The following is a 27,875-nucleotide window of genomic DNA, read 5'->3' as shown; positions in this document are numbered from 1 at the left end:
TCCTGTAAGTATGATACAACTTGGTTCATGAATTGTTTAAGGAAACAATCCACATACTTCGCAATGGGTTCCAAGAGAGAACCACATCCTGCCATGATACATGTTCTACATGTAAGGCACCCCTAAGGTATGCCCAGGGTAGTCCCATGGGCAGGGTGCAGTGTGTGTGTGAAAGGTAGGGTATGTTGTGCCCTAAGATGAGTGAATGTGCCCTGTGTTCTTTTTGTAATTTTTTTTCCACATCGTAGAAGTTAAATAGCCACAATATACCATATATTAATCCTTTGAAGCACGCCTGACACCTTTTTTTTAATTCAAATGTCTCCGAAATTACCGATCAGATTTACACTAAACCATAAAAGTCTGCTTTTTGAATGTGTTCTACTTTCATGCCAAGTTTGTTATAAATCCTTTCAGTGTTTTTCTGCTGTTGTGGAGAGCAAAATTAGCCATAAAATCTATTGTGGGAAATTCATCTTTTTAATTCTCCGCACATACCTGCATATTTAAAATACTTTAAAGTATGTGTTCATGTTGTGCTGTTTTTTCTTTCTTTTAGTGGTCGGTTTTACTCAACAATGGAACATGTGTTTACCCCTTTGGATTGTCTCATTTCAACAGGTATGCCATTTTGCACTTAATATTTGACCTAAGGTTGGAAAGTCTGTAAAGTAAATTGAATGTAAATGCCAAATAATGTAGACCTGTTTGTAATGCAATTAAGCAGGCAGTAGTTTTATATCACAGCCAATCGATTGTGTTTGCTATTCCGATTTCTTTGTACTCGGTCTGTAATTAAAGGTACCTACGTTTATATGAAATTTGATTGTGCAGTTGGTGTTCTATCATAAGTTTACTAAAGTAGCATTTGGCACATTATATTTGAAGGGTGGTGGTTGTTCAAAGATCTCAGTAGGTGTTGGATGAGTATTTATGTATATATTTATAGTTTGAATACAGCACCATTCATACTCTCATTGGATGTTCGAGTGTTATACACTCAATATATCACATTATAACATAAGGTAATAATGCTCTGTTTTTATGACCATGTACTTCATTTCCTATCACAGGTGAGAGCCCGATTACTATGCCGTCCGGAAAGTCTCCAAACTTCATCTGATTCGGTCGAATCCGATTCGGAACCCGCCTTTCCGACCGACCCTGACATGTTTCCCAACAAATGATTACAATGGCTGGAAAGCGTTTGAACTGTCCTACTTGGTTCCAAAAGGCATTGGGAGTAACAGAGTCGTTCAGAGCTCGACTGCGTTTCCAGTCGAGCGATTAAATTGTCAGATTCAGACAACCGTGCCGATTCAGTTGGGCCGACACGGATCGGCTGTTGGAATCTGACTGTGTGGACTGTAGCAGGCCTCTTTACCCGGGGCCCTTTAAATCGGACCTGTGGGGGTGCCCATGGGTCCCCCTTCCCATGCATGCCCAGTGTGGCAAGCACCATGGGGTGCCTGCCACTGGGTCCAAGCTTTCCCCACGCACCCCTTTTTTCAAAGGGAGCCTGTGTATTCGGTCGGGACACAGGCTCCCATTGAAGTCAATGCTAGTCCGACCGAGCGATGTCCGGAAGCATCATAAATGTTCGGTTGGACTTGCAGAACCGGATTCATTCGGAACTGATTCCGGAAATGATTCAGTTGGACTGCTTTGCGAACGACATCGTAATCTGTCCCTAAGTTGTGTCAACACCACACACCTTTCGTAAGTTTTCCGACTCTGATATTATCGAGGCTATGCCTGAGAACTACTCCATGGTCAGGCAGGACAGGCCAGTTGGGAAGGGAGGGGGGATAGCGATTATTTTTAAGAAGACTCTTGGATGTTTATTGGAGTTTACCCCGGTCGCTGAGAGTGAGGCGGGAGCTTTCACCATTCAAATTAATGGGGGAACAACGATTAAAGGCTTTCTTATATATAGACCCCCTGGGTCCTGTACCAAGTTCAGGGAGAGTCTGTTAGAAAGTGTAACAGAGGCAGTGCTACGCAGGGACAAATTCCTCCTACTGGGAGATTTGAATTTGCATCTGAATAGCCCAGAGGATAAAGGAGTGGAGGAGTTTTGCAGGGACATTCAAGCCCTTCAGGTTGAACTCAAGTTCTCAAGTCCCACGCACCGTCAAGGTCATCTTTTGGACCCGGTCTTTGCTAACTGGGGAGGGGTTGAGGTCTCCACAGTCGAGCCGATCCCCTGGACAGACCACTTTCTGGTGGTATTCTCCATAAATAGCACTAAAGCCATAAAACATAGTCAGGCACCCCTGAATTATTTAAGGAGGAAGTGGGCAAAATTCTCCTTGGAGGATTTTAATGAAGCACTGACGAGGGAAGGCCAGCCTGGAGGTGAGGACATAGAATCAGCTGTTTTTAATCTGAATAGGCGCATTATAGAGGCGCTAGATCAGACCGCTCCACTCTGCCGAACATCCGCGTGCGGCCGCAAGGAAAGATCAGCCCCATGGTTCAATGGAGAGCTGCGGCGGACAAAAGCGGAATGTAAGCGAGCTGAAAGAGCATGGAGGGTAACATATGACACTCAGGCCAGGGAACTGTTCTTAGAAAAAAGGCGGCTGCATCATAGGCTGATTAAAAAGTCGAAGGCGGCCTTCTATGCTGGGCAAATTCTAGGGGCAAAAAATTCGGCTAAAGAGCTCTTCTGCATTTACAAGTCTTTGACTACTATAGACTCGTCTGCAGACCCGGAGAGTTGTTCGACGGAAACATGCGATCGCATCGCCGACTACTTCTCCACTAAAGTCGAGAAAATCTACTCGACCTTCCCTAACCCTCCCCCCAAAGGGGTTGAGTTTGAGGTAACATCGGAGGGCACGGAGATTTCGGGGCTCCTCTCAAACTTCAGCACTCCCCCTCCTGAAGAGCTAGTCAGGGTATGTCTCTCAGTAAAATCTGGCTCCCCTTTGGACCCGGTGTCCCCTAAACGGTTGGGGGACAGCTTGGAAGTCCTGGAGCCCTACATAAGGCATGTCCTGGATACCTCCTTTAAATCTGGCATGTTACCCAAGGGGTGGAAACAGGCAGTGGTGCTCCCTCTCCGGAAGAAATCGCACATTGGTTTTGAGGTGTTAGAAAATCTGAGGCCCATCTCACTCCTGCCTTTTCTGTCCAAAGTGGCTGAGAAGGTGGTAAACACCCAAATTATGGAACATGTGGAGGAGGCGGGCTTGCTCCACACTACGCAGTTCGGTTTTAGACCGCGCCACTCTACAGAGTCCGCCCTTCTTATGGCAACAGAACATCTGAGACAGGGTGTAGATGAGGGGCAAACTATGGCCTTGATCCTGCTAGACCTCAGCGCGGCGTTCGACACTGTAGCACATTCCACCTTGCTACAGTGTCTGAACAGAGGTGGCATCACTGACACTGCGCTGAGGTGGATCCAGGCCTTCCTAACGGGAAGAAGCTTCCAAGTGAGGCAGGGCGACTGCTACTCCAAAGGGGTACTTCTGGGCCAGGGCGTGCCTCAGGGCTCGTCCCTGAGCCTGACCCTTTTCAATTTGTATGTAGCGCCTGTTGCCTCCATTGTGGAGAGTCATGGCCTCCAAATGGTATCTTATGCCGATGATACGCAGCTGGTCATCTCCCTGTCGCATGCGCCCTGTCTTGCTGCAGATGGCTTCCGATCGTGCATGAAAGATCTTGCCGATTGGATGGCCATGAATTGTTTGAAACTTCACGACAGCAAGACAGAGGTGCTGGTGGTAGGGAGAGCCCAGTCTGCCTGGTCATCGGCTTGATGGCCATCCTGTCTAGGACCGACCCCCACCCCTTGTCAGGAGGCAAAAAACCAAGGAGTATGGTTGACGCCGGTCTTACTTTTGGGCCCCAGATCAATCGTGTGGTCGGCGTATGTTTTGGGGTCTTGAAAAGGCTGAGGAAAGTCCTTGGTACATGCATTGGTGACCGCAAGGCTGGACTATGCGAACCTGCTGTATCTTGGGGCACCGGGGAAAAGTGTGGGTCGCCTTCAAGTGCTGCAAAATGCGGCAGCACGTTTGATCCTTAGGCTGCCAAAAAGGGCGCCCTCGAAGGTGGCCCTGCAGAAGCTACACTGGCTCCCTGTGAGGAGCAGAGTCGAGTACAAGGCCCTCTGCACCTGTCATCGGATTCTGAATGGCAGGGCACCTCGACCACTGCAGAGATTGATTGAAGCCTACGAACCTGCCCGAGCGCTCAGATATACGGGTGGGGGACTGCTGAGGATCCCCAAGGTGAAGAAAGCTCGCATGGGAGGCAGATCCTTTAGGTATTTAGCGGCAAACCACTGGAACAAACTCCCAGTAGACCTACGCTTGGAACCAGTAGAAACGAGGTTTCGAGCTAAATTAAAAACCTACCTCTATGTCAGATAATGGCCTGCCTGGCAGCTAAATTTCCCTGTTCCGCCTCTCTCATTGCCAGCACGGGGACACGCCGGTGTGCGTAACTCAGCGTTCTACAAATGCCCCGATTATTATTATTATTATTATTATATTGCATCACTGCTCGGATAATGGTAGCGTTCAAAGGTTAATAGCTCTGATCCTTGGCAGTAAGGCCAACATAGAATAGTCCAAAGCACTCAATAACCTCAGCCTCCACAAGTATGTTCTCATGTTGGGTGGCGTTGGGGATTAGTGCTCACAGAACGTCATATATATTTGGATTGAGCGGATGTTGCTTTGAAGTATAGTTTTCCACTTCACAGAAATGCATGACTAGTGGTTTTAGACAACAGCCAGAAACTTGTGCAGCTTATAAGCACTATGAATTAAACTCAAATTATATAAACTTGCTTTGGTCACCCATAAACTACCTCCAATAATTCAGAGGTTTGGAAAAATCCAGTTTTTAAAAAAATTTGAAACTTGGAATTATCCCCTTTAGACCTACGAGCCAAAGGCAATACATCCCTACTCCAGACTCAGAAGCTTGCACATTTATTGCCCTACCATGTGCTTTACTTTCATACCTTTAGGGACCATCATAACATGAAAAAGGGCCCACTAGCACATTGGTTTGTACCATTTAAACTTGTCATCCAAGAAGCCAGTGACATTTCTGTGTAGATCCTGTAGACTGATCAAGTGACTTGAAGGTAGGTGAATAGTTTTGTAATCATGAGCTAGTAGTTGGAAGCCACTGCAGTGGAAGCATGATCCAATTTTTTGACATGCATATGTAACCAAACGCCTGGCTCTTTGCAGCTTTGTGCCCGGACACTGTGACAGACCCAGCGTTATTCTATTCATGCCTCCAACTCTGGATAGCACTAGAGCCATAACACGCTGGATGTTTGAAGGATAGAGATAGAAACAACATCTCCTTTTCTATGAATTATCTAAGCTCCTCCCAAGAAATGCCTGCTGTATCTGGAATTTCCACCGGTCATATTTTCTTTGGAAATTCACATAGTTTTCATTACAGAAAACTGTGCCTGCCAAATTGTCTGAAAAAAAGTTACAAATATGTTTTAATCAACAATTATATATTTGCAATGGAATGATTCATGAACATACATAATGGTTATAAGATGTAAACATAATAAGAAGCAACAGAAATGACATACCATGTTGAATAATAACTAATATACAGTATAACAATATTGATAAAAATAAACTGAGCTGTTCCCAGACACTCAATTTAATATGTTGTAGCATGTGCATTACTTCAGGTGCACTACATCAACAGAAATCTACACTAAGCATTCTATATTGTAGAGGAAACTAGAGATAGAAAGCCATATCATTAGACCGCTAAATAAAAGCTAAATTGGGAGAATTGGTAATTGGAAATTATGATAAATTAAATTAATATGTTTTAATTGAATTAACTTATAAGGTTGAAATAAAAACAGAATTAACATATTTGGAGGGTGGTTTAGTGGAGATATATGATTTATTAATTATATTTCTACACTAATTAAAAAATATTAAAGGAACAAAAAGTACAGCTATCAAAAGGAGGAATGAATCAGAAAAAATATATATTTAAAATTGTAAGTTAGGTTATTAAATTATATATTAATCAAATGTATTTAAGTTAGTTTATTAAATTGAGTTATACTTAACTACATTTTCATATCATATATTTTTTTGTTCACTTTATCTTTTAGTCGCATACAAAAAAATATTACTTGAAACCTGCAGATAGTTGAAGGATCTTTTTCCCCATCCCACCCCCAGTTAGGAAAGAGCACATAACACTTAACAGATAATCAGAAGCACACTTCCCAGTGTATTACAGCTGACTCATGTAGGGTTAGACTCAGCCGTTTTAATGTTTTTTGTTAATTCTCCCAAACATGGGTTGTCGTCATGGATCTCAGTACATTCTAAATGCCCAAAGTGTTTGATGTAGGATAGTAATTGTGATTGTACGTTTTTCATATTGTGCTGAATTTAATCCTCTTAATCGTTTACACCAATTTGTTTTATTTTGTCATTCAATTCCAAGGTACAAATTGGCTACTGTATATTTAGGACATAAAATAACATATTCAGAATCTATTTTACTTGTTTTTTTATATATTCTTTCACAATATACAACCTAGTTCCATATCGCGTACACTGCAATGTAGAAGTCGACAAACCACTATTTACTAACTACAACTCCCAACTCCCCCTCCCTTCCATGGGGTCAATTTGTCTCGACGTCAGTGCTCAGATCTACCTATTTTTCTACTTTTTGCATGTCTCATCCAATCCGCTATTTGTGTACTGTGGTGTCAAAGATGCCAGACATTGGGACTCATCCACACATAGGGCCCGCCCGCCATCCTATCGGAAATCGGGACCGCCCGCCCTAAGGGCGGGGGTCCAGCACGCACATCCTGTATTTATAATATTGTGGCGGGCGGAGCTCTGTGCTCCGCCCGCCACAATACTAAAAATGCTTTGCAGCATTTACAAAATCAAAGCGGCTGGCACCGCGCGATGCCTAACGCTTTGATTATGTAAATGCAGGGTGGTACCAACGGTACCCCCCGTGTGCCACCCCCCTTTGGCCTTCACTCCGGGGGCCCACAGGGGGCCCCCAGAGTGAACACCGCCTGCCTTTCCGTGGCGGCATTGCCGCCGCGGAAAGGCATTGCACTCGTGCCATTGTAATATGGCTATATTTACAAAAAGGGGTGGTGAGGGACAGAGTCTCTGAATTAAGCAGAAAGCTCTCACCCAGTCAAAGGATCAGGGCTAGATCCAACACCGTTTTTTAGCTCACTGCACCATCCCAGTTTCAGAACCTGGCTGTATGCAAATTAGTCTGTTCCTGTCCCAGTGCATGATGGGAACAGGACAAACCAAACTACAGAAGCCAATTCTTACACTGGGAAGGAAACAAGCTCCCGGGGACCGGTTTCTGGCATTACAGCCGTCTTCGGCCCGGTTTGCTTGAATCCTGATGGTGCAATGAGCAAGGGTCTCACATCTGAGAATACCCTTCCACGCTTAGGGTGGACAAAAATATTTACAAAAAGGGGTGGTGAGGGACAGAGTCTCTGAATTAAGCAGAAAGCTCTCACCCAGTCAAAAGATCAGGGCTAGATCCAACACCGTTTTTTAGCTCACTGCACCATCCCAGTTTCAGAACCTGGCTGTATGCAAATTAGTCTGTTCCTGTCCCAGTGCATGATGGGAACAGGACAAACCAAACTACAGAAGCCAATTCTTACACTGGGAAGGAAACAAGCTCCCGGGGACCGGTTTCTGGCATTACAGCCGTCTTCGGCCCGGTTTGCTTGAATCCTGATGGTGCAATGAGCAAGGGTCTCACATCTGAGAATACCCTTCCACGCTTAGGGTGGACAAAAATATTTACAAAAAGGGGTGGTGAGGGACAGAGTCTCTGAATTAAGCAGAAAGCTCTCACCCAGTCAAAAGATCAGGGCTAGATCCAACACCGTTTTTTAGCTCACTGCACCATCCCAGTTTCAGAACCTGGCTGTATGCAAATTAGTCTGTTCCTGTCCCAGTGCATGATGGGAACAGGACAAACCAAACTACAGACGCCAATTCTTACACTGGGAAGGAAACAAGCTCCCGGGGACCGGTTTCTGGCATTACAGCCGTCTTCGGCCCGGTTTGCTTGAATCCTGATGGTGCAATGAGCAAGGGTCTCACATCTGAGAATACCCTTCCACGCTTAGGGTGGACAAAAATATTTACAAAAAGGGGTGGTGAGGGACAGAGTCTCTGAATTAAGCAGAAAGCTCTCACCCAGTCAAAAGATCAGGGCTAGATCCAACACCGTTTTTTAGCTCACTGCACCATCCCAGTTTCAGAACCTGGCTGTATGCAAATTAGTCTGTTCCTGTCCCAGTGCATGATGGGAACAGGACAAACCAAACTACAGAAGCCAATTCTTACACTGGGAAGGAAACAAGCTCCCGGGGACCGGTTTCTGGCATTACAGCCGTCTTCGGCCCGGTTTGCTTGAATCCTGATGGTGCAATGAGCAAGGGTCTCACATCTGAGAATACCCTTCCACGCTTAGGGTGGACAAAAATATTTACAAAAAGGGGTGGTGAGGGACAGAGTCTCTGAATTAAGCAGAAAGCTCTCACCCAGTCAAAAGATCAGGGCTAGATCCAACACCGTTTTTTAGCTCACTGCACCATCCCAGTTTCAGAACCTGGCTGTATGCAAATTAGTCTGTTCCTGTCCCAGTGCATGATGGGAACAGGACAAACCAAACTACAGAAGCCAATTCTTACACTGGGAAGGAAACAAGCTCCCGGGGACCGGTTTCTGGCATTACAGCCGTCTTCGGCCCGGTTTGCTTGAATCCTGATGGTGCAATGAGCAAGGGTCTCACATCTGAGAATACCCTTCCACGCTTAGGGTGGACAAAAATATTTACAAAAAGGGGTGGTGAGGGACAGAGTCTCTGAATTAAGCAGAAAGCTCTCACCCAGTCAAAAGATCAGGGCTAGATCCAACACCGTTTTTTAGCTCACTGCACCATCCCAGTTTCAGAACCTGGCTGTATGCAAATTAGTCTGTTCCTGTCCCAGTGCATGATGGGAACAGGACAAACCAAACTACAGAAGCCAATTCTTACACTGGGAAGGAAACAAGCTCCCGAGGACCGGTTTCTGGCATTACAGCCGTCTTCGGCCCGGTTTGCTTGAATCCTGATGGTGCAATGAGCAAGGGTCTCACATCTGAGAATACCCTTCCACGCTTAGGGTGGACAAAAATATTTACAAAAAGGGGTGGTGAGGGACAGAGTCTCTGAATTAAGCAGAAAGCTCTCACCCAGTCAAAGGATCAGGGCTAGATCCAACACCGTTTTTTAGCTCACTGCACCATCCCAGTTTCAGAACCTGGCTGTATGCAAATTAGTCTGTTCCTGTCCCAGTGCATGATGGGAACAGGACAAACCAAACTACAGAAGCCAATTCTTACACTGGGAAGGAAACAAGCTCCCGGGGACCGGTTTCTGGCATTACAGCCGTCTTCGGCCCGGTTTGCTTGAATCCTGATGGTGCAATGAGCAAGGGTCTCACATCTGAGAATACCCTTCCACGCTTAGGGTGGACAAAAATATTTACAAAAAGGGGTGGTGAGGGACAGAGTCTCTGAATTAAGCAGAAAGCTCTCACCCAGTCAAAAGATCAGGGCTAGATCCAACACCGTTTTTTAGCTCACTGCACCATCCCAGTTTCAGAACCTGGCTGTATGCAAATTAGTCTGTTCCTGTCCCAGTGCATGATGGGAACAGGACAAACCAAACTACAGAAGCCAATTCTTACACTGGGAAGGAAACAAGCTCCCGGGGACCGGTTTCTGGCATTACAGCCGTCTTCGGCCCGGTTTGCTTGAATCCTGATGGTGCAATGAGCAAGGGTCTCACATCTGAGAATACCCTTCCACGCTTAGGGTGGACAAAAATATTTACAAAAAGGGGTGGTGAGGGACAGAGTCTCTGAATTAAGCAGAAAGCTCTCACCCACTATAGGTGTGGCAGGGTATACTCAGACATGAGTCCCTTTCTCACTGCTCCATCAGGATTCAAGCAAGCCGGGCCGAAGAAGGCTGAAATGCCAGAAACCGGTCCCCGGTAGCTTGTCTCCTTTCTGGTGAAGAATTGGCTTGGTAGTTTAGTCTGCCCTGTTCCCATGATGCACTGGGCCAGGGACAGACTGATTTGCATATAGCCAGGTTCTGAGCTGGGATGGGGCAGTGAGATAAATAACGGTGATGGATCAAGCCCTGATCTTTGGACTGGGTAAGAGTGGTCTGTTTAACTCAGACACTCTGTTCATCACCACCCCCTTTTTGTAAATCGTTTTTGGCCACTATAGGTGTGGCAGGGTATACTCAGACATGAGTCCCTTTCTCACTGCTCCATCAGGATTCAAGCAAGCCGGGCCGAAGAAGGCTGAAATGCCAGAAACCGGTCCCCGGTAGCTTGTCTCCTTTCTGGTGAAGAATTGGCTTGGTAGTTTAGTCTGCCCTGTTCCCATGATGCACTGGGCCAGGGACAGACTGATTTGCATATAGCCAGGTTCTGAGCTGGGATGGGGCAGTGAGATAAATAACGGTGATGGATCAAGCCCTGATCTTTGGACTGGGTAAGAGTGGTCTGTTTAACTCAGACACTCTGTTCATCACCACCCCCTTTTTGTAAATCGTTTTTGGCCACTATAGGTGTGGCAGGGTATACTCAGACATGAGTCCCTTTCTCACTGCTCCATCAGGATTCAAGCAAGCCGGGCCGAAGAAGGCTGAAATGCCAGAAACCGGTCCCCGGTAGCTTGTCTCCTTTCTGGTGAAGAATTGGCTTGGTAGTTTAGTCTGCCCTGTTCCTATGATGCACTGGGCCAGGGACAGACTGATTTGCATATAGCCAGGTTCTGAGCTGGGATGGGGCAGTGAGATAAATAACGGTGATGGATCAAGCCCTGATCTTTGGACTGGGTAAGAGTGGTCTGTTTAACTCAGACACTCTGTTCATCACCACCCCCCCCCTTTTTGTAAATCATTGTAATATGGCTGGCGGTGTCTCATAGACACCGCCACCATATTAATCATTTTCCGCCCCGTCCGCAATGCGACCGGGGCGGAAAAGTGGCGGGCGGTGTTCCCTATGTTGCGGTCCCCCCGCCATTGTAATGTGGCGGAGGGGAGGGTGGTGGGCGGTAATTTCTGTCAGGCGGATCGCCACCGCCACCATGGCGGTGGCGATCCGCCCGACATCCTAATGGAACCCTTTGTGTGTTCATTACTTTCCGAACTCATCCAGCAGCGTCTATGTGTTGTTGCTGCAGGTCTGCATTACTCTCATGGTGCTTCTGACCTGGTTCGTCCTCTGTCCGTCTCCACCACCCAAAAAATCTGAGTGCAATTCAGGGTGTCTGGCATTGCCTATATCATTCTGTTTATACGCCTAGCCTAATTCATCCAACTGCCCATTTATTGGCTGCTTCCGCAGGCCCCTTTTTTTCTTTTCTACGTAATCTGTTTCTCTCAGCCACTGCTCAGCACTTCACCACTCTCCTTTAGGTAGTGAGGAGGAGGGGAGAGAATTTCCAGCAAGTAGGTATTTTCTTGACTAAACCATCCAGCCTGCCTCTGCTAGGTTGTGTATTGTATGTCTGGTTTGTGAGTGTCAGGGGCTGAGGGGGTTCCAGGAGGCAGAGTGAGTCAGCACAAGGCTGAATAGACCGATCTGCATTGAAAATGGTGGGAGGAGTAGCACCTGGGCCTGTCCCTGGCTTCCACAATGCTGGCTCCACCTCCTGTGGTGCGTCTGATGACTCTGGCCCACACCGATAAAGGTAGAAGTTGTGCAGTGGCAGAATGCACCCAGAACTGGTTCGGACTAGGTACAGACACCATCTGCCTTCAGGGGCAAACAATTTGTGTTTATAAAAAGGGGAACCCAGATCCCAGAACTTTAGGTCACTTCTGGACATCAAGACTGACCTTTTGCCAAGGAGAAGAACCACAGAATCTGCAGGAGTTTTTGAATTCCCCTGTGCCAGTGTGATTCTTTCTAGGGTTGGCCTGCAGTGGTTTCTTTATTGCCAAGGAAAGGAGATAGACTTTTATTTGCAACTTTCATCATCTTGAAGAAGAATCTCCAAGGGCTTGAACTGTGCTTGCCTCCTGATGAAGTCTCAGGGATACAAGACTTCACCACAAGCTCCCCACTGAATTTCCTTGCTGGGAATTCTGTCTGCAGAAGCCTGTGTGTTGTTGGGAGCTGGAAGCGTGACTCAACAAGAAGAAGTGTATAGCATCCACAGCACATCATCGGAGAAGCGTGCCGCCACCGCAAGGGTCGCCGTCCCATCACCGGAGAATCGTGTCTCCGTCACAGCTGTGTGTCGTCACATCACTGGAGAAGCATGTTGCAGGGCCTGTTGCGGCTCCAAAGTTACAGTCTCACCACACGGCTGTGGGGCGTACACGCATCTCCTTCACGTTGTCACATCACATCAAGGGCGCCATCTTCTCGCATTGCACCGAATCGTTGCATCGCATCGAGGTGCCATCTTGTCGCATCGCAATCGGGATGCACCAGGAGATCATCGCATCACCTCATCTCCGGTAAGGAACAGACACATCACCTATTTTGCACAAGCACTGAAGAACAGACGCATCGCCTCCCCCGAAGCAAGGAACCAACACATTGTTCTCCGTGCAAAGCTTTTTTTTTCTATCTTGCGTGATGCATCCAGAGGTACTTTGTGAGAAGCATGTCGCATTTACAATCTAAAGTGAACTGAGTTATTTCTACCATCCTAAAGTCATTTTCTTAACCCCTTCGTTGCTCATGACGGAACGGTTCCGTCATGATGCACAGTGGAGCTGTTCTGATGACGGAACCGTTCCGTCATGACCACACCCATTACCATTATACTTCAGCACCGGAGGGGAATATGGTTAGCAGCGATGAGGTTAATACTGTATTGTGGATTTATGTTGTTAGGGTCTTTGTTAAGTCTATATAAACAATGCTTATTTTTATAAAACCTGTGTTGTGTCCATTTGTAGTGTTTTCACTGTATTACTGTATGTGTTCACAAATGCCCTTACACACTGCATCTGAGATAAGCCTTCCTGCTTGTGCCAAGCTACCACAGGGTTGAGCAGGGGTTATTTTAGAAGTGTAGCCCCCTTACTCTGACTAGAATCAAGGGTCCCTATTTGGACAAAGGTGCATGCCATCGCCAACTAGAGACCCCCAGTTCTAACATTTGTGGCAGCGGTGGGATTCTGAATTTGCATCTGTGACTCATATACAGTAATTGGTGTACACTACTATTGAGTGCAGACCAAACGCAACCACATACATTTTGGTAGAATTTTTTCTCTTGGAACTGTTATTTTGCTAAAGACTCCCAATTTTTATTGCATGAGCAAAACAGCATCCAGCGCATCTATGGATCTAGATTTTGAGGAAGATAGGGTGGATACCTACACTATGAAATAGCTGAAACACTTCTGTAAAAAAAGTAAAGTTGCAACTCCAGGCCTCACAAAGAAAGATGAGTTCCAAATGACGCGGAGGGCCTGGGTGGAAGCTAGAAATGCCCCCAAACACGTGGAAGGGGTTGAGAATACAAAGGGGCAGCTATATGGGCCGTTGGGTCCAGCCGGGGAGAGAGTACCTTCCCCGCCAGGCGGCAGTGTTTCTTCCAAGGGCCTGTCCCCAGGAAAGATATATATAATGGAGCTAACCAACCTCAAGATGGCTGGTCAAAATGTACGTTTGTGAAGTGGTGTATGTATGTTGTGTCTACAGCATTTGGATCCTTTAAAATGGTACGATCATCATCATCAGGGTGAGCTTAAAAGTAGACCTGAGTTGTTACTACGATACATATAAAATGACATACATAAATGAAAAAGACAAACAAAAATAAGTTAAATACTAAGCAAAGAACACCACAGAAATATATAGACTGTGATAAGTACATACATAGAACATTCTATAAATAATGAGCCAGAACATTTTTGCAAACCACCTATGCTACTTAGATAAACGGAAGACCAGGCCAGCAAGGAAAACCAATGAAGACCATGTGCAGTGCAAACAATTTACAATATTTGTCGAAATAAGGAGAACATTCCCCCCACCTAAAAAAATCTCAAATCAAATTAGTTTTATTCGATTGAAAACTAATATCATAAAAGCATACAAACACATTATATCAGATACAAAATTAAAAACAGACATGCATGATAAATGCTAACAAATGCAAACACAATAATATATATATATATATATATATATATATATATATATATATATATTCACTGAAAAAACCATAGGTTTGACACCAGTTATAGTTAGCTGGAAATTTTACTGACATAAAACCATTGAAATTCACACGTTATAGTTAGTTGGACTCACTATAACTTGCGCGTGTAATGCACTGCTGATGACATCACATATTACATCACTCATGACATGGTCAGTGTCAATGAAAACCCCACCCATTTCCTTAATTTCTTCTTTCACTTTGGAGACAGCAAGACCTGTTTTTTTCTGTCCTACCATTTTGTTCAAAGAATGGCAGCTAGACCATCCAGCAGTAGTGAGGACTCAGATGGCTTCATTCAGGAAGAGCCTCCTAAGCCCAAGATCAAGGAGCATTTTATTTGGAAATTTTTTTCAATACCTGAAGGATTTAAAAAGGTGAATGCTCCCAAAGTAGAATGCCAAATCTGCCATACTGTGCTTTCCCGAGGAGACCCAAAAAGGAAGTACAGTTTTGGCAATTCGACAATGATTCGCCACGTCCAACGCAGGCCCCCCCAGAACTATGCCCGGGAGAGTGTCCGAGACCTGGCACGTAATCCCCCAAGGGATGGTGCCTCTACATCTTCAGGAGGACCCACAACATCAGGGAGAGGACGTGCAGCGGAATTGGAGATGATTCCGAACATGCAACCTATTTTTAGTGACATTGCTATAAAATGCAAGCAATGCGATGAACTGCTTTGCTATGGTGAGCAGACCATCAAGCTCATTGCACGAAAGAGGCAAGAACACCGCTTCCTTCCCCAGCCCTAATTTTTCCCCTTTTTTTGCTCCTGTTGAGCAGTTTTGTTTTTGTTCTGAAAAAAACAACAAAAAGAAAAAAAAAACAGTTCTTTTTAGAACTACCTCCAAATTATAAAAAAAGGCTAAATTTTTTTAAAACTCTGTCATTCTTTTTTCCCCTTGGTACGCTCCCCGGTGCGCTCCCCGGTGGGCGTACCAGGCGCTCCCCGCGTGAAAATAAAAAAAAAGTTACATTTTTTTGGCCCCGCGGGGCCCTTTTATGGCCCCCACATCAAACCTAGGGGGTCAGGGGGGGTCTACTCTGCCCCCTTATGGTCATTTCCCCCTTTGTTTTTGCCACCTCTTGTGTCTCGATTCTACCGAGACACAAGATGGCGGCCGCTCCGGACTGTTTCGAATGTTTACAGACACCCGAGAGCCAATCAGCTTTCCGTGCGCAAGTCGCGTAGCGCGCCCGATGCGCTCCCCGGTGCGCGTACCGGGGCGCTGCCATAGATAACCTAAATTACTCAAAATCCACTGGCGCACATATCTTGAGACATAGCAAAGGCACATCGGGCTACCAGTCCCTACAATTTTGCCAAGTTTGGTGGAAATCCATTCAGCCGTTCGGGCTAAAAGTGAGTTTGACCACCCTATGGAAATTAACATGGGGAAAACACGTTTTGGGACCCCCCTTTTATCTCGGACCCCGCTTGACGAATCCCACCCAAACTTTCAGGGAAGGACCGGAGCTCAACGAGGCAAATTTGAGGATATTTTCAGGCAGATTCGTCAACAGGCGCCAAAGGTATTCCAAATAGAATTATGAGATTTTGCATTGAAAAAAATCCTAACTATAACTACCTACTGCCGACCGCCAGTAGGTTTTATATATATATATATATATATATATATATATATATATATATATATATATATATATATATATATATATATATATATATATATATATATATATATATATATATATTCTCCACAGATTCTTTCCAAAGCTGCAAACACGGATACGGACCCAAAGTAGGTGCAAGTGAAGTTTATTGTTGTTGCTTCAAGTCGCCATGACGCGGTTCGCGCTGCCCCGAGCGCTTGATCACATGGCACAGCCAAAATTCAAGACATTGGTTAAATAAGCCTCTTAACTAGTCACATGTTGCTGCCTACAACTCAAATGGAAATAGAAAAGTTACGCAGTTACGAACTACATACATTTCCTAAAGTTTAGAATGATGTTGAATAAAATACATTATTAACGTTGTGGTTAAAAACATGTAAAGATAAAATTACTTTTCGTATCAAAACAATGTCATGACAGAACAATTGATTAGTGCAAAACAAGTGTTTAAAATCGAATGTTTCTTTATAGTTTAAGAAGTAGTTGTTGATTTGCAGCGTTACAAAGTGCAAACTGCAATATTTCCATTTGTACATTGGAATTGGTTTCTCTTTTTATGTCAGTTTAATAGATTTTATTTTAATCATTTGTGTTTCACCCATTGCAAGAAAAACCTGTCAAGTGGCAATGGAGCCCCATTGCCTACTGTGCCACTAATTTATGGGTTCAATAAAATAAAGTAAAGTGCATCATGCTTTAGAGCCATATGACGGGAGTCGTTACTGAAGGTCTAATATCGGTTTAAATACCAGTGTCACCTCCTATAGATGAGAGGTGCATCTTACATCCCCATATAGTAGTATGAGTGGATGCCTATCGATTGGTATCGATTTAAATAACTACTCAGTCTCCCCAACTGGAGGTTTTAAATTAGAAGTGTATAGGAGATTCTCATCAGAAATAATTGGATGGGCTAGAAAGGAAAGGAAAAAACCTTTCCCATAGATATCACTACATTATCTGTAATAAATACTAGCAAAATCAATGATTCATCAATACGCCAAAAAGAATTAAAACCTTTAAAATGGTTTAATAATGGCTAAAAAATGAGTTCATTGTTATAGTTTCCAAATTGCAAACAATAGATTCATAGATAAGGGAAAACCTTAATCCCCGATGTAAATAAATATTTGTTAATAAATATTTAAAAGCCCATAAAACGATATTAAATTCAATCTATCTATCACCTAAAAAAGCTCATATTTCGTCATATGTGACGCCTAGGGGAATGCCCATTACAAACATGTAAACAAATCCTCTGTGATATTAAGACCAGAAGGATGTTTGGTGTTTAGCTCTAATATGTAACTGGTCTCGAGGCGGCGTAATTTTTCCTCCCTGTTGCCTCCCCGTCTGCTCGCCGGAACACAGTCTAATACAAAGTATTTTAAAATTGCTTTTAGAATCATGTTTGGCTTTAAAATGTCTTGCCACAGGATATGTATTGTCCTGGATATATATATATATCTATATCTATTGCTCCAACTCTCCTTCACTTCTTTACCTGAACTCGAACAGACAAGCGTGGACCCAATCTTTTTCAGTGCATTATTTTATTTCGCCAATGCCGCCATAGCGCGTTTCGGGAGATCCCTCCCTTGATCACATAACAACTCTTCTCTTTTTCCTACGCTTTTTAAAGTGCAAGTGCAGTGCAACCTTCCATAAACATAGAGGAAATACTACCAGTTAATGCAATTCCTTGGTAATCTTTTCATGAAATACAATTTCATATATATATATATATATATTGCATCTCAGAGTAACAGGGTCATTGCAAATGTACAAACATTTCTCATGATAAATCACTAATAATAAATTAGAAGACATAATACAACAAATCAAAAGTGTGGATAATGATTGTAAAAACAAATACGCAGGGCAACATTGTGCAAATTTAGGTTCACGCGGACAGCGTAAGAATATGCTCTTCCTCAAGTCTTTATACAATTTACAAAAAAACAACATGCATGGAACTTTGATCTGACAATTTGTCACAAGTGCATTTAACAAGTGTCCTAGATGAATTGTTTACAGTAGGAAAAGTTATCAACTGCTGGAATACATTTTGCCTAAAACGTGTTCAAATAAACCTGTGCTTGGCATTCTGCACAAAGTTAAGATATGGTTCTATGCCGTAAGTACCCAGCATCGTTTGATTTTTAATAACACTGAGTTTTATACCTCTGAGGGCCTCAAGCAAGGAAGAACAAGCCTGTTTCAAACCTTTTGCTAGTTTGCACCAGTGTAACGGGGGGTTTAAGTACTCTGGATGTCCCAAATCAAAACAGAGCAGTTTTTACATAATTTAGCTATGGAATTTGGAAGACCAAACATGATTTAATCCCTAATGACCTCTCAATTAAGTATAGTATCATCAGAAATCCAGATTTTATACCAGAGCAGGGTTGGCTGAATTCTAGCTGCAGCTATTAAACTAGCATTGACATCGCCAATATGTCTCGCCTATGGGACCTTATAAGTGTTTAACAATGCAGCAGTTGATGTTGTTGCACCAATGATATTGTGCTAGATAACTAAACAGGCGAGACCTATTGGCTATGCCAATGCTTGTCTAAAGTTGCCCTGCTCTTCTTTTCCAAGAACACCTTCATAGTCACAAAGAGCTTGTACGCCAGTACATATAATGGTAAAAGTGAAGTGACTTAGTTGAAAATCGAGAACCGATTGAAATTCACCCTCATGAAATGGGGCCGGTTAACAGTGCCCACTTCACATAGAACATAACCTGTTAGCATGACTCTTCCTCGGGGAGCCAATGAGATAGCTCAGTGAGTCAAACACTTTAGTTGAAATTGCTCGTCATTCTCATGTCTCAGAAGAGTTTACAGCTCTCACCAACAACCGGCCTACAGCCCTATGCAGGCCGATGACACCTGCAAAATAAGGAAACCGCCTCTTTATGTTAGGCACTGGAGGGTCCTTTCTTGTCAGCCAGTGAACCGTGGTCCTCAGAGGACATTCCTTACTTTAACAGATAGCAATGTGAAATAAATCTCACCCCTTGCCCTCCCACCACACTGCTGGGGGCTGACAGAGAGAGAGTCCAACAAACCAGATGCCCACGGTCTAGAAAGGTAATTTTATTTATTTATCGGAGTGCTTTTTTTTGAGCTGGTACAGGGCACATTTAAATAATACTAACTTCTGTTTATTTAGCGCCTCATACTGCACTGGCGACTACAGCTGCCTAGATTCCCACGTCCATGCGCGACGATCTGCTCAGGTTTTCACTACAAGCACAGGAATGGCCTAGGTGAATACACAGTCCACGGGACAGACATGGACTATTGGCATTCTTGCACGTTTGGCATTCCCCTTGCGGGAGCGAGCAGCGGCGCCATCTGTTTAGAAAGCGTGAGCAAGATAATTGAAAACAGATGGCACCGCTGCTCGCTCCCGCAAGGGAAATGCCAATCATGCACGAGTGCCAATAGAGAACAGTGCAAAACATGCACGAGTTAGAGCAAAAGTCCTGAGCGATTCCAAAAGGTCCCCTCCTAAGCAGGCTTGCACGCTATGTAGGTGGGATCTAAAAAGGAACCCTGAGTACTGAGTCATAAACAACTAAGGAACAACTCTGAGGAACTGACAAGAGGTTCCTGAGAAAGGAATTTTCCAATAGTTGGAGAGGTTGACTGTTGCTCTACTCCCCTACACTGACCCCATATAAAGCAGTCTGTAAACGCGATTATAGATGGTTAACATTTCCTTAGGTGGCTCCTTACTTAGTTTTGTCATAAAGTTAGAGCACTGTAATGGCTTTCTTTAAATATAATTTTCTGGTGCTAATCACCTGTTTCCAGGATCCATGTTTGTCAAATAAAATGGGCAAATAAGAAAAGGACAAAGTATAGTTATTCTTCGCTTAGTGCCCCCGATCATAAACCCACGTCATTTTGGGGATCCCCTCTCACATTTATTATAAAAGAGTTATCTAAATTTACTTAAAGCCCTAGGTGCTGCATATAACCTACAAAACAAGAAATTGGCTGTTGCAGGCCCAAGGTTGTGCGGGCCATAATAACGGCATTGTCTGCATATAAGAGAGCCGTAATTGGACGATGATCGATTAGTGAGAGATCAGTGCAGTTATCTACTAAAACGTTCCAGAAACGATTAATGTATAGGGTGAAACAGATAGGGGGCAAGAACGCACACCTGTCTAACTTCCCTCTCTATGTTAAAAGGATGGGAGCATTCTCCCCATAGGCTGTATCAGACCCTGGCCATACTCCCCGAATTCAACTCCCTCAAGAACTGAGTTATAGGTGGGTCCACTAAAAACTCTGTCGTGATGACCCACAGCTTATCATGCAGAACGAAATTGAATCTGTTCAATAAGTCAAAAAAGGCTAAAAGCATATTACTCTGCTTGATCTGTGTATACTTCTCAATTAAAAGGTTGAGATTAAGTCCCTGTTCTATTATCCCAAGACCACTACGGAAAACAAATTGTCAATCAGATAAAATCTCATTGCTTGCAGCCCACTCCGTCTGTACAAAATAATTTGGACCACAACTTTCACCAGAGAGTCAAGCCATGAGATTGGGCGAAAAACTGGTAAAGAACGATCTCCCTTCTTATATATTGGAACAATAAGCGACCTTGACCATGTGGTCAAAAAATCTGAACTGCAGAACGCTCCCAGAACCTGGTTTAATAAAGGGCGCAGAAGAGGAACATTTGCCTTGAAAAGGTCATCGGGAATACCGTCGGGGCCTGGTGCTTTCCCGCCCTTACTAGTCATAAGAGCCCAATTAACTTCCTCTAAAGAAAATATGAGACTAGAGATACTGCGGGGGGAGGGGTTCAACTGTATCAGCTTCCAAATCATGTGGTATTATGTCTGCAGACATCTTATTAGGATTTGAATTCATGTTTTCAAAATGAGTTACCCACTCAGTTTCATAGATGGCAACTTCAAGTCTTGGGGCGCTCTCTTCTCTCAGGTAAGGGCTATTTTTCAAATGCCAAAACGCTGCACTATCTTTAAGGCTAGTTTGGAGGAGGGACTCCCATACTTTATCCTTTAGGCTTTTTTTTTCCTCCCCGTCAAACCTGATCTATATTTGCGTCTCCTCACCTGCACTTCGTGTGCACACCTTGGGCCTAAATGAGGGGTTTCTTAAGACATTTGTGAGCCTTGGTGCAAATAGTGTCTATCCTGTATAGGCTGTTGCCTGGTGGCAGATACACCTTCCTTAATCCCATATGTTATGATAAGGACTGCCTTGATAATGCTGCCAAAGCTAGCTTTGTTGTCCAGACATATTTCAAACGCTGTTTTATGTATGCAAACCAACCTTTCTAAAAAGCAGTTAGAATTGATCTGCTACCTATGTAGTGTAAGGCCATTGCATGTGGAAAGCTCTGTATTATCAACTAGACATGATGTAGCAGGCTTAGACCCGCTAATCAATTGATTCAAATTAAAAGCTACACTTTGAGCATAGTGATCGCTCAAGGAGATACTATGTGTGGTAAAATTAGATATCTATGAAGAATGCCTGTAGGAGGATATTATATAATTAATGATATTATCCCCTCTACCATTAAAAGTGCACGTAAAAGCAGTACAGCGGACACAAACTTCAATACAAAGCCACGATTATATTTCAACAACATTTCACTTAATTTATCACCATTACTAGTTATACATGAAGTGGGTGAGCAGCCTCATGGGAGCCGGGGTAAGGAAGGTCAGTGCAATCTGTTGCAGCAGGGTTATGTGTCACGGACAGAAAGTGTGAAAGAAAGAAATAAGGAGAGATCTAAGACGATAGAGAGTCTGATGTACAGTGGATCCTGGGCAGTGGGATTACTGAAAGGTAGAATCATGTGCCGGCCGGTTCAAAAGAGAAGTCTATTGAAAGTAGGAGCCCATAAGTTAAATGACCTGGAACTAAACTGTGCAAACAAATGGAGGGTAAGAGAATGCAGGAGAGTAGGATACCTGGAAATAGGTCTGTCTTTCGTACAGGCAATAAGCGATACAAAGTAAGCCCAGTTTGGTCTGTACATGTAGATAGTGCTGAATTGTGGATCGGTCGCCTACGCCAGTGATCCGGATCTGTATATAAAACAAGATGCTGAGATCTGTGGCTGGTAGAGCAAGCACAACCGGGCGTGGAGAGCAGTCCTTGAATTCCAAGCCCTCCCTTGTTCCTTGAAATATAGTTTGCCCAATCAGACGATTGCAAGCGTTCAGGTGTATTACTTACTTGAACAGTGGACTTTTGGTGTCTTTTATAGACAGTCCGTATGTCAGATCACACCCCAACTTAGATGAGTACATATCTTTTTTTAGAACCAATAACTCCTCTCCTACGCTAACCTCCAATCTTTCTGAACGATTTGAAAAATGCAATAAGAAATACACTAGACTGCAATTTATGGTGAAAATGCTGACAAAGTGTCTTAAATTAGATACTATCCAACTTGGCCTTGAAGTTTTAAATATTCCAGAAGTCTTCAACAAGGACAAGAAATACAGACCGGTCTTCAGTTACTTAGGGACCACGTGTTCCCGGCATTTGATGGTCATAGGTATAGATAACACACTTCAGCACTCCTAGAAACTCCTGAAAGAGTTTTCAAAGTTAGAGAAACAGATCAAAGAATAAGACTAAATAACCAATACTAATCTACACTTAAAAAAATGAGAATACAATAAGTGAATTCAAAAAAGAAATTTAACAAAATGAAAAAAGACATTGGTAATAACAAATTAGAAAAAACATATCCATACCTAAACAACTATTTATATAATGACAGAAATTATTCAAACACCAGTCAAAGTTGTCCTTGGGGAAGATTTAGCTAACAAAACAAAGTTGTGACTTTTTCCAATACCTCTGAAGACTCAGAAGAAAACACTGATCACGGGAATGCCAATTAGAGCGGTTTTCACTCTCCATTTTACAATTCTTTTTCAAATCTGAAATCATTCTGACTCATACCAAACCTTTTTACAGTCACATACTAATGTGGAAGCGCCTTATTGACATGTTTCTTGTATAGCGAGGAGGGAGAGGCGCACTTAATAAATTCATCAACTGGTTGAATGTTTAATGATAAAACTCCGATTCACTTCAGGCTGCAATTGTTCTGAAATGCCAGTCCTTCACCTCGTGATAAAAAGGGAGAATGGTGAACCCTAGCCTATTCTGTACCGTAAACTGCCAGAGTAAAATACTCGCTTATCTTTCACAAGCCACCACCCTCGAGCTTTGTGCGCTTCTCTTCCATATTCCAAATCAGGAGAAATTGAAAGCAGATGTTTTTAATGAAGCCGAAATAATTGTCAGAAAAACTAATAGCCAGAGGTTGCCCTGGTGAGATAACATCTTTGAAAACGGCATGGTACTGTCCAAGGAGGACTTTACTCAGCCCTAATCGAAAGGAGAACAAACTAGAACTTGTTATCACATTTTTTGCCCATTTCAAACAGGCATACAGTGTATTCTTTTAAAAAAGTTTTTTTAATAGAATTTTGTATTGATAGTAAAAATTCAACAATCACCCTTTACTGATATACAGTCACACTACCCTCAGGAAACTGCCACAGTGTAATCATTGGTGAACAATGCAATGTATATCTCCCAAAAAAAAACCTTCCCTCCCTACACCGATAGCATTTCAGTCCGGGTAGCAATTTAGTGTGAAGATATTCTGTGATAAACCTAACTCAACAATATGGGTAGTATGACATTTACCCCACAGTCGAGTCCATCTCCTTCCCCTGTAGCAGGTCTTCCAGAGAATAGTAGGAAATCTATTTACCCCATGTTTTATAGAACTTTCTGGTGCAGCCCCTGTTAAGATGGCACCCTCTCTGCTATCATGTACATGTCCATAGCATTTCTCCATTCTTGAGCCGCAGGGCTCTCCGCTGATGCCCAGTGATGGGCTATATCCCTCCTAAACTGAATTTTTGGCAAATCTGTGTCACAGGGGATCCCCAAAACAATAAACCTAGGGTCCATTGGAAGGGTTCACTCAGTCACAGCACGGTGCTCCCTCATGATTGCTCTCCATTATATTTGGCTTCTGGGGCAACTCCAAACTGTATGAAAGAAGGAGCCTTCGGTGGCAGCACACTGTATGCTGGAGGGATCAGACGCTCTTCCCCATGGCGTGAAGCCACCTCCTATCATAGTAGACTCTATGCAGGACTTTAAAGTGAATCATCCAAAGCTGTGATTTTATTGCTACTTCATGAGGATGCATCAGGGCTGCCTCCCAATCACTATCCTCCATGTCCCCAGCATCTATCTTCCATTTCCCTCTTGAACCTTTCAGCTTATCAGGTTTAATATTGGGAAGCAGTCGATATGTGGATGAGATCGCTCCTCTCCCCAAGCCCTCCATAAGGAGGCGGCGCCTTCCCTTAAACTGTGCAAATTCCAGGATTAACTCCCTCATCTGACCAAGCATGTTTGAGCTGCGCATATTTAAAAAATTGGGTGTCATGCATACCATATTCGCACTTCAATTAATCGAACCACATAAGGTCGTCCCCTTCCAGTAGATCTCCTGTTTTGGCGATCCCAATCAAATCCCAGGCCCTGAAACCTTTCAGTTTATCAAGTTCGGCCAACCATTTGTCTTCCCACAATGGTGTTTCCCTGGTGGGCCTGTTGTACCATCTTATAGCTTCCGTAACCCTGATCCAGCACTCTACTTCCACCTTGGGGGCAGGGAGGAGGCATGAGGTCCCTCGACCCCCATATAGAGTGAAGCCAGGATTGGTGAGTCTACTGGAAGCGTTCTAGGCTAAACGTGGAGTGATCTGAGAGGGCATAAACCAGTCATTGACGTTAATAAGATGGAAGTCCCAGTAATATCCCTGAATATCGGGTAGGGCATGCCACCGTTGTATGGGTTACACTGGAGTATGGCAAGGCAATCCTGGAGTCATTACCATCCCAGAACAATGTACAGAAGTCCCCTGCTATCCCAGCGAAAATATCTGGGGTAATCAGATAAAACGTGTGTTGGTGGGCATATAGTAGCTTGAGTAGCACTATTATTTTGACCATCGCGGCTCTCCCCAGCAATGTGAGAGGGAGCCCTTTCTATCTACCCATGTCCTCTCAGCAATTGTGATAGCCCTTCCCATGTTACATTCATGGCTTGTCTCTTTGTGGAGGGTCAGGAATTCACCCAAGTACTTGGATCCCATAGTGATGCATATCGATTTCTGAGGGAGGGGGAGGGCTAAGTCAACACCCTACGGAAAGTACAGAAGTGACTTACTCCAGTTTGCCCGGTATCCAGAGTACCCTTGTATTCATCCACTACTTCAAATTCAGGGGAAGAGATGACAAAGGTTGAGTCACATAAAGGAGAATATCATCAGCATAGCGGGATATGTTTTCCCCCTCTAAGGCTACCCCACCCCGTATACAAAACCCATGAATACCTGGGTGTTAGCGGATTGTACATGCCAGTGATTCTATTGTGAAGGCAAAGAGTGGAGAAGAGGGAGGACATTCCTGTTGTGTCCCTCGGCCTATGGCAAATCCAGTGGGCATCACCCCATTTACCCTCGCAGATGCCCTTGGTGCCTGATATAGTAATGTTACCCATTTCCTGAAACTGGGATCAAAGCCAAATGTTATTACTGTGAGCTCTAGAAAAGGCCAATGCACGGCATCAAACGCTTTCTCTGCATCTAATGCCAGTAGGACATGTGGCTCAGAACGCCTCAGTACGTCATTGATCCAATTGTGGGCATGTCTCAGGTTGTAGCGAGTTTATCTGCTGGGCATGAAGCCTGATTGACCCATATGTACAAGCGGTGTTTTGGTGTCTAATAACCTGTTAGCTAAGATAGTCGCCAATATTTTGACCTCGATGTTCAACAGAGAAATTGGGCGATATGAGGCACATTGGTCCCTGGACTTATCTTTATGGATGACAACTATAGTCGCCTTCTGAAGGTTTGGAAGGAGAGCGCCAATCTGGTTGGCTTCTAGGAACATATCTAGGAGCCGAGGACCTGGGAGATCAGCATATTTCTTATAGAATTCAGTTGGATCCCATAACACGTAGAACTGGGCAGTGGACCCAAAGACAGCTCCAGCACTCAAACCTTTATATCTCTACAATCATAGAAGATCCTGTGTGCACCACTCTGTATGCACATTTTGCCCATAGAGTACTCCCCACACTGGGGAAAAATACATACAAATACAAAGACCAGAGTTCCATCACATATGACTGGAAAAACCAATATAAACACTTAATTATTAAAAAAATTAATAACAGTAATTCTTGAATTGTCTGGTAATATTATTTATGAGTGCCTCATATTGAAATTCATAAAACACCAGCCAACGTGTTTCGTCCACTAAGCAATGGACTTCTTCAGGGCACAAAATTCAATTATATCTACTGAATTTTCTGCTCTGAAGAAGACTGGCAGTCAAGACTTAGCAGGCCAAGAGTAAGCACCTACCGTCACCAAGCATCGAGGGGGCACCAGGAGGAGAGAAGAGGGCACTAGGGCTAGAATATCAGGAAGTTGATGGGGGGGTGGGGGGAGGGGCCCGAGCGGAGCTCTGGGATTAGGCGATTTGCTCCATCACTATCTTCCGTACAGTGTATTCTTAAGCATTGGTATATGTTAAATGCCGGTGATCTTACACTTGAGAGGGCTATCTTCACATTCCGTAAAAAGGTAAAAACAAAGATTATTGAATTTGTGCAGCTCTACCATGTTACAATCCTAATTGCACAATCAATGACCTCTGTGCATTACCCCCATTAATTAGGCACTCAAATGTGGCTAATATAGTATGTGCATTTTCTATTGAATCTAAAGAATTCATGCATGGTAATGTTAAAACCAAGCTACAATAAATCTCAGATTGCAATACCACCAAAGTAATATATGTAGGCTTTCCTGTTTTCAGTTTCTATTTTTGGGAAATTCTGGTGGTGTGTTTTCCAGTGATTTCAATACCTCCAAAAAACAGTGCTTTTCAGTGGTTACTTGTTTTCGCGCCATAAAAAAACAATTGAAACAGTTTTTTACCAGTGCTTTGCTTTTATTATTGCTTTTTCCATTTTTCTTCAGAAATTGTATACTGTTCTACATTTCAGAAGCTTAATACAGTCATTAAATACTTTCCATTGTCCTTTGATTCTGCAGCTCAGATTTAACAAGCATTTGCAATGCAATAGGTTTAGCGTTTACGCAAGTTTAAGCTATTGGCATTATAAATGACAAAGCATTTTATTTATGTTTTAAAAACGAAAACAAAAATAAAAGGCATTGTTATTTGCAATGTCAATAGCTCAAACTCGCGTAAATGCCAGACCTAATGCATTGCAAATGCTTGTTTTAAATGAAAGCGTGAATTGGTCACTCAGCAAGTTGGAAGTTACAGTCTGTGTTCCAGAGTCACTACCCCTCTTCTGCTCAGAGAGTGTTGCACTCCACGAAGGACATGGTCACCTGACTAGTGCAGTGTCTGCTTCTTAAGCATGTTTCTGGTAGCCTCCCAACTCTGATTAAGGACTTGGTAAACATCAGTTGCATAGTTTGAGTTTGCAGTTCAATGAAGACGGGGAAATCGCGCACATTTAAAAAACAAGCATTGGCATAGCCAATAGGTCTCACCAGAGGAGCACAAGGTTATGAGCGGGGTCGGTAATTGGGTTGCTACAGGTGAAAGTTTGTTGGGAAAGGGGCTTTCTTCCATGTATTGAATAAGAAACATGGCAGACTCAAATGAAATCCTTCTCAGGAGGGAGCCAATGTAATCTATGAGTGAAAACAGACACATGGTCCTGTCTCCTCAAACCAAGTATTAACTGGACGACTGAATTCTGTACTACCTGAATTTTGGACAGCCCAGCATTTGAAATGCCAAGATAGAGACTATTACGATAATCCATGCTTGGCAGAATGAG

At 43.7% G+C, this 27,875-nt stretch overlaps 1 protein-coding gene across 3 annotated transcripts in view; it reads left to right on the top strand.

Moving 5' to 3' along the window:
- Nucleotides 1-27,875, top strand: part of TPK1 (thiamin pyrophosphokinase 1) — a 1,173,355-nt gene that overhangs the window by 41,706 nt on the left and 1,103,774 nt on the right. For all 3 annotated transcript variants that reach the window (XM_086941740.1, XM_086941739.1, XM_086941738.1), the window contains exon 2: nucleotides 560-621. In XM_086941740.1, the coding sequence (XP_086797866.1) occupies nucleotides 579-621 (43 nt within the window). In that variant the 5' untranslated portion in view covers nucleotides 560-578. The remainder of the gene's footprint in view (nucleotides 1-559; nucleotides 622-27,875) is intronic.

Source organism: Lissotriton vulgaris, chromosome 10, assembly GCF_964263255.1.
Source record: "Lissotriton vulgaris chromosome 10, aLisVul1.2, whole genome shotgun sequence".
In the NCBI taxonomy this organism is placed as follows: Eukaryota; Metazoa; Chordata; class Amphibia; order Caudata; family Salamandridae; genus Lissotriton; species Lissotriton vulgaris.
Note: the sequence above shows the minus strand (reverse complement) of the source record. Positions and strands in the feature narration are given on the sequence as shown.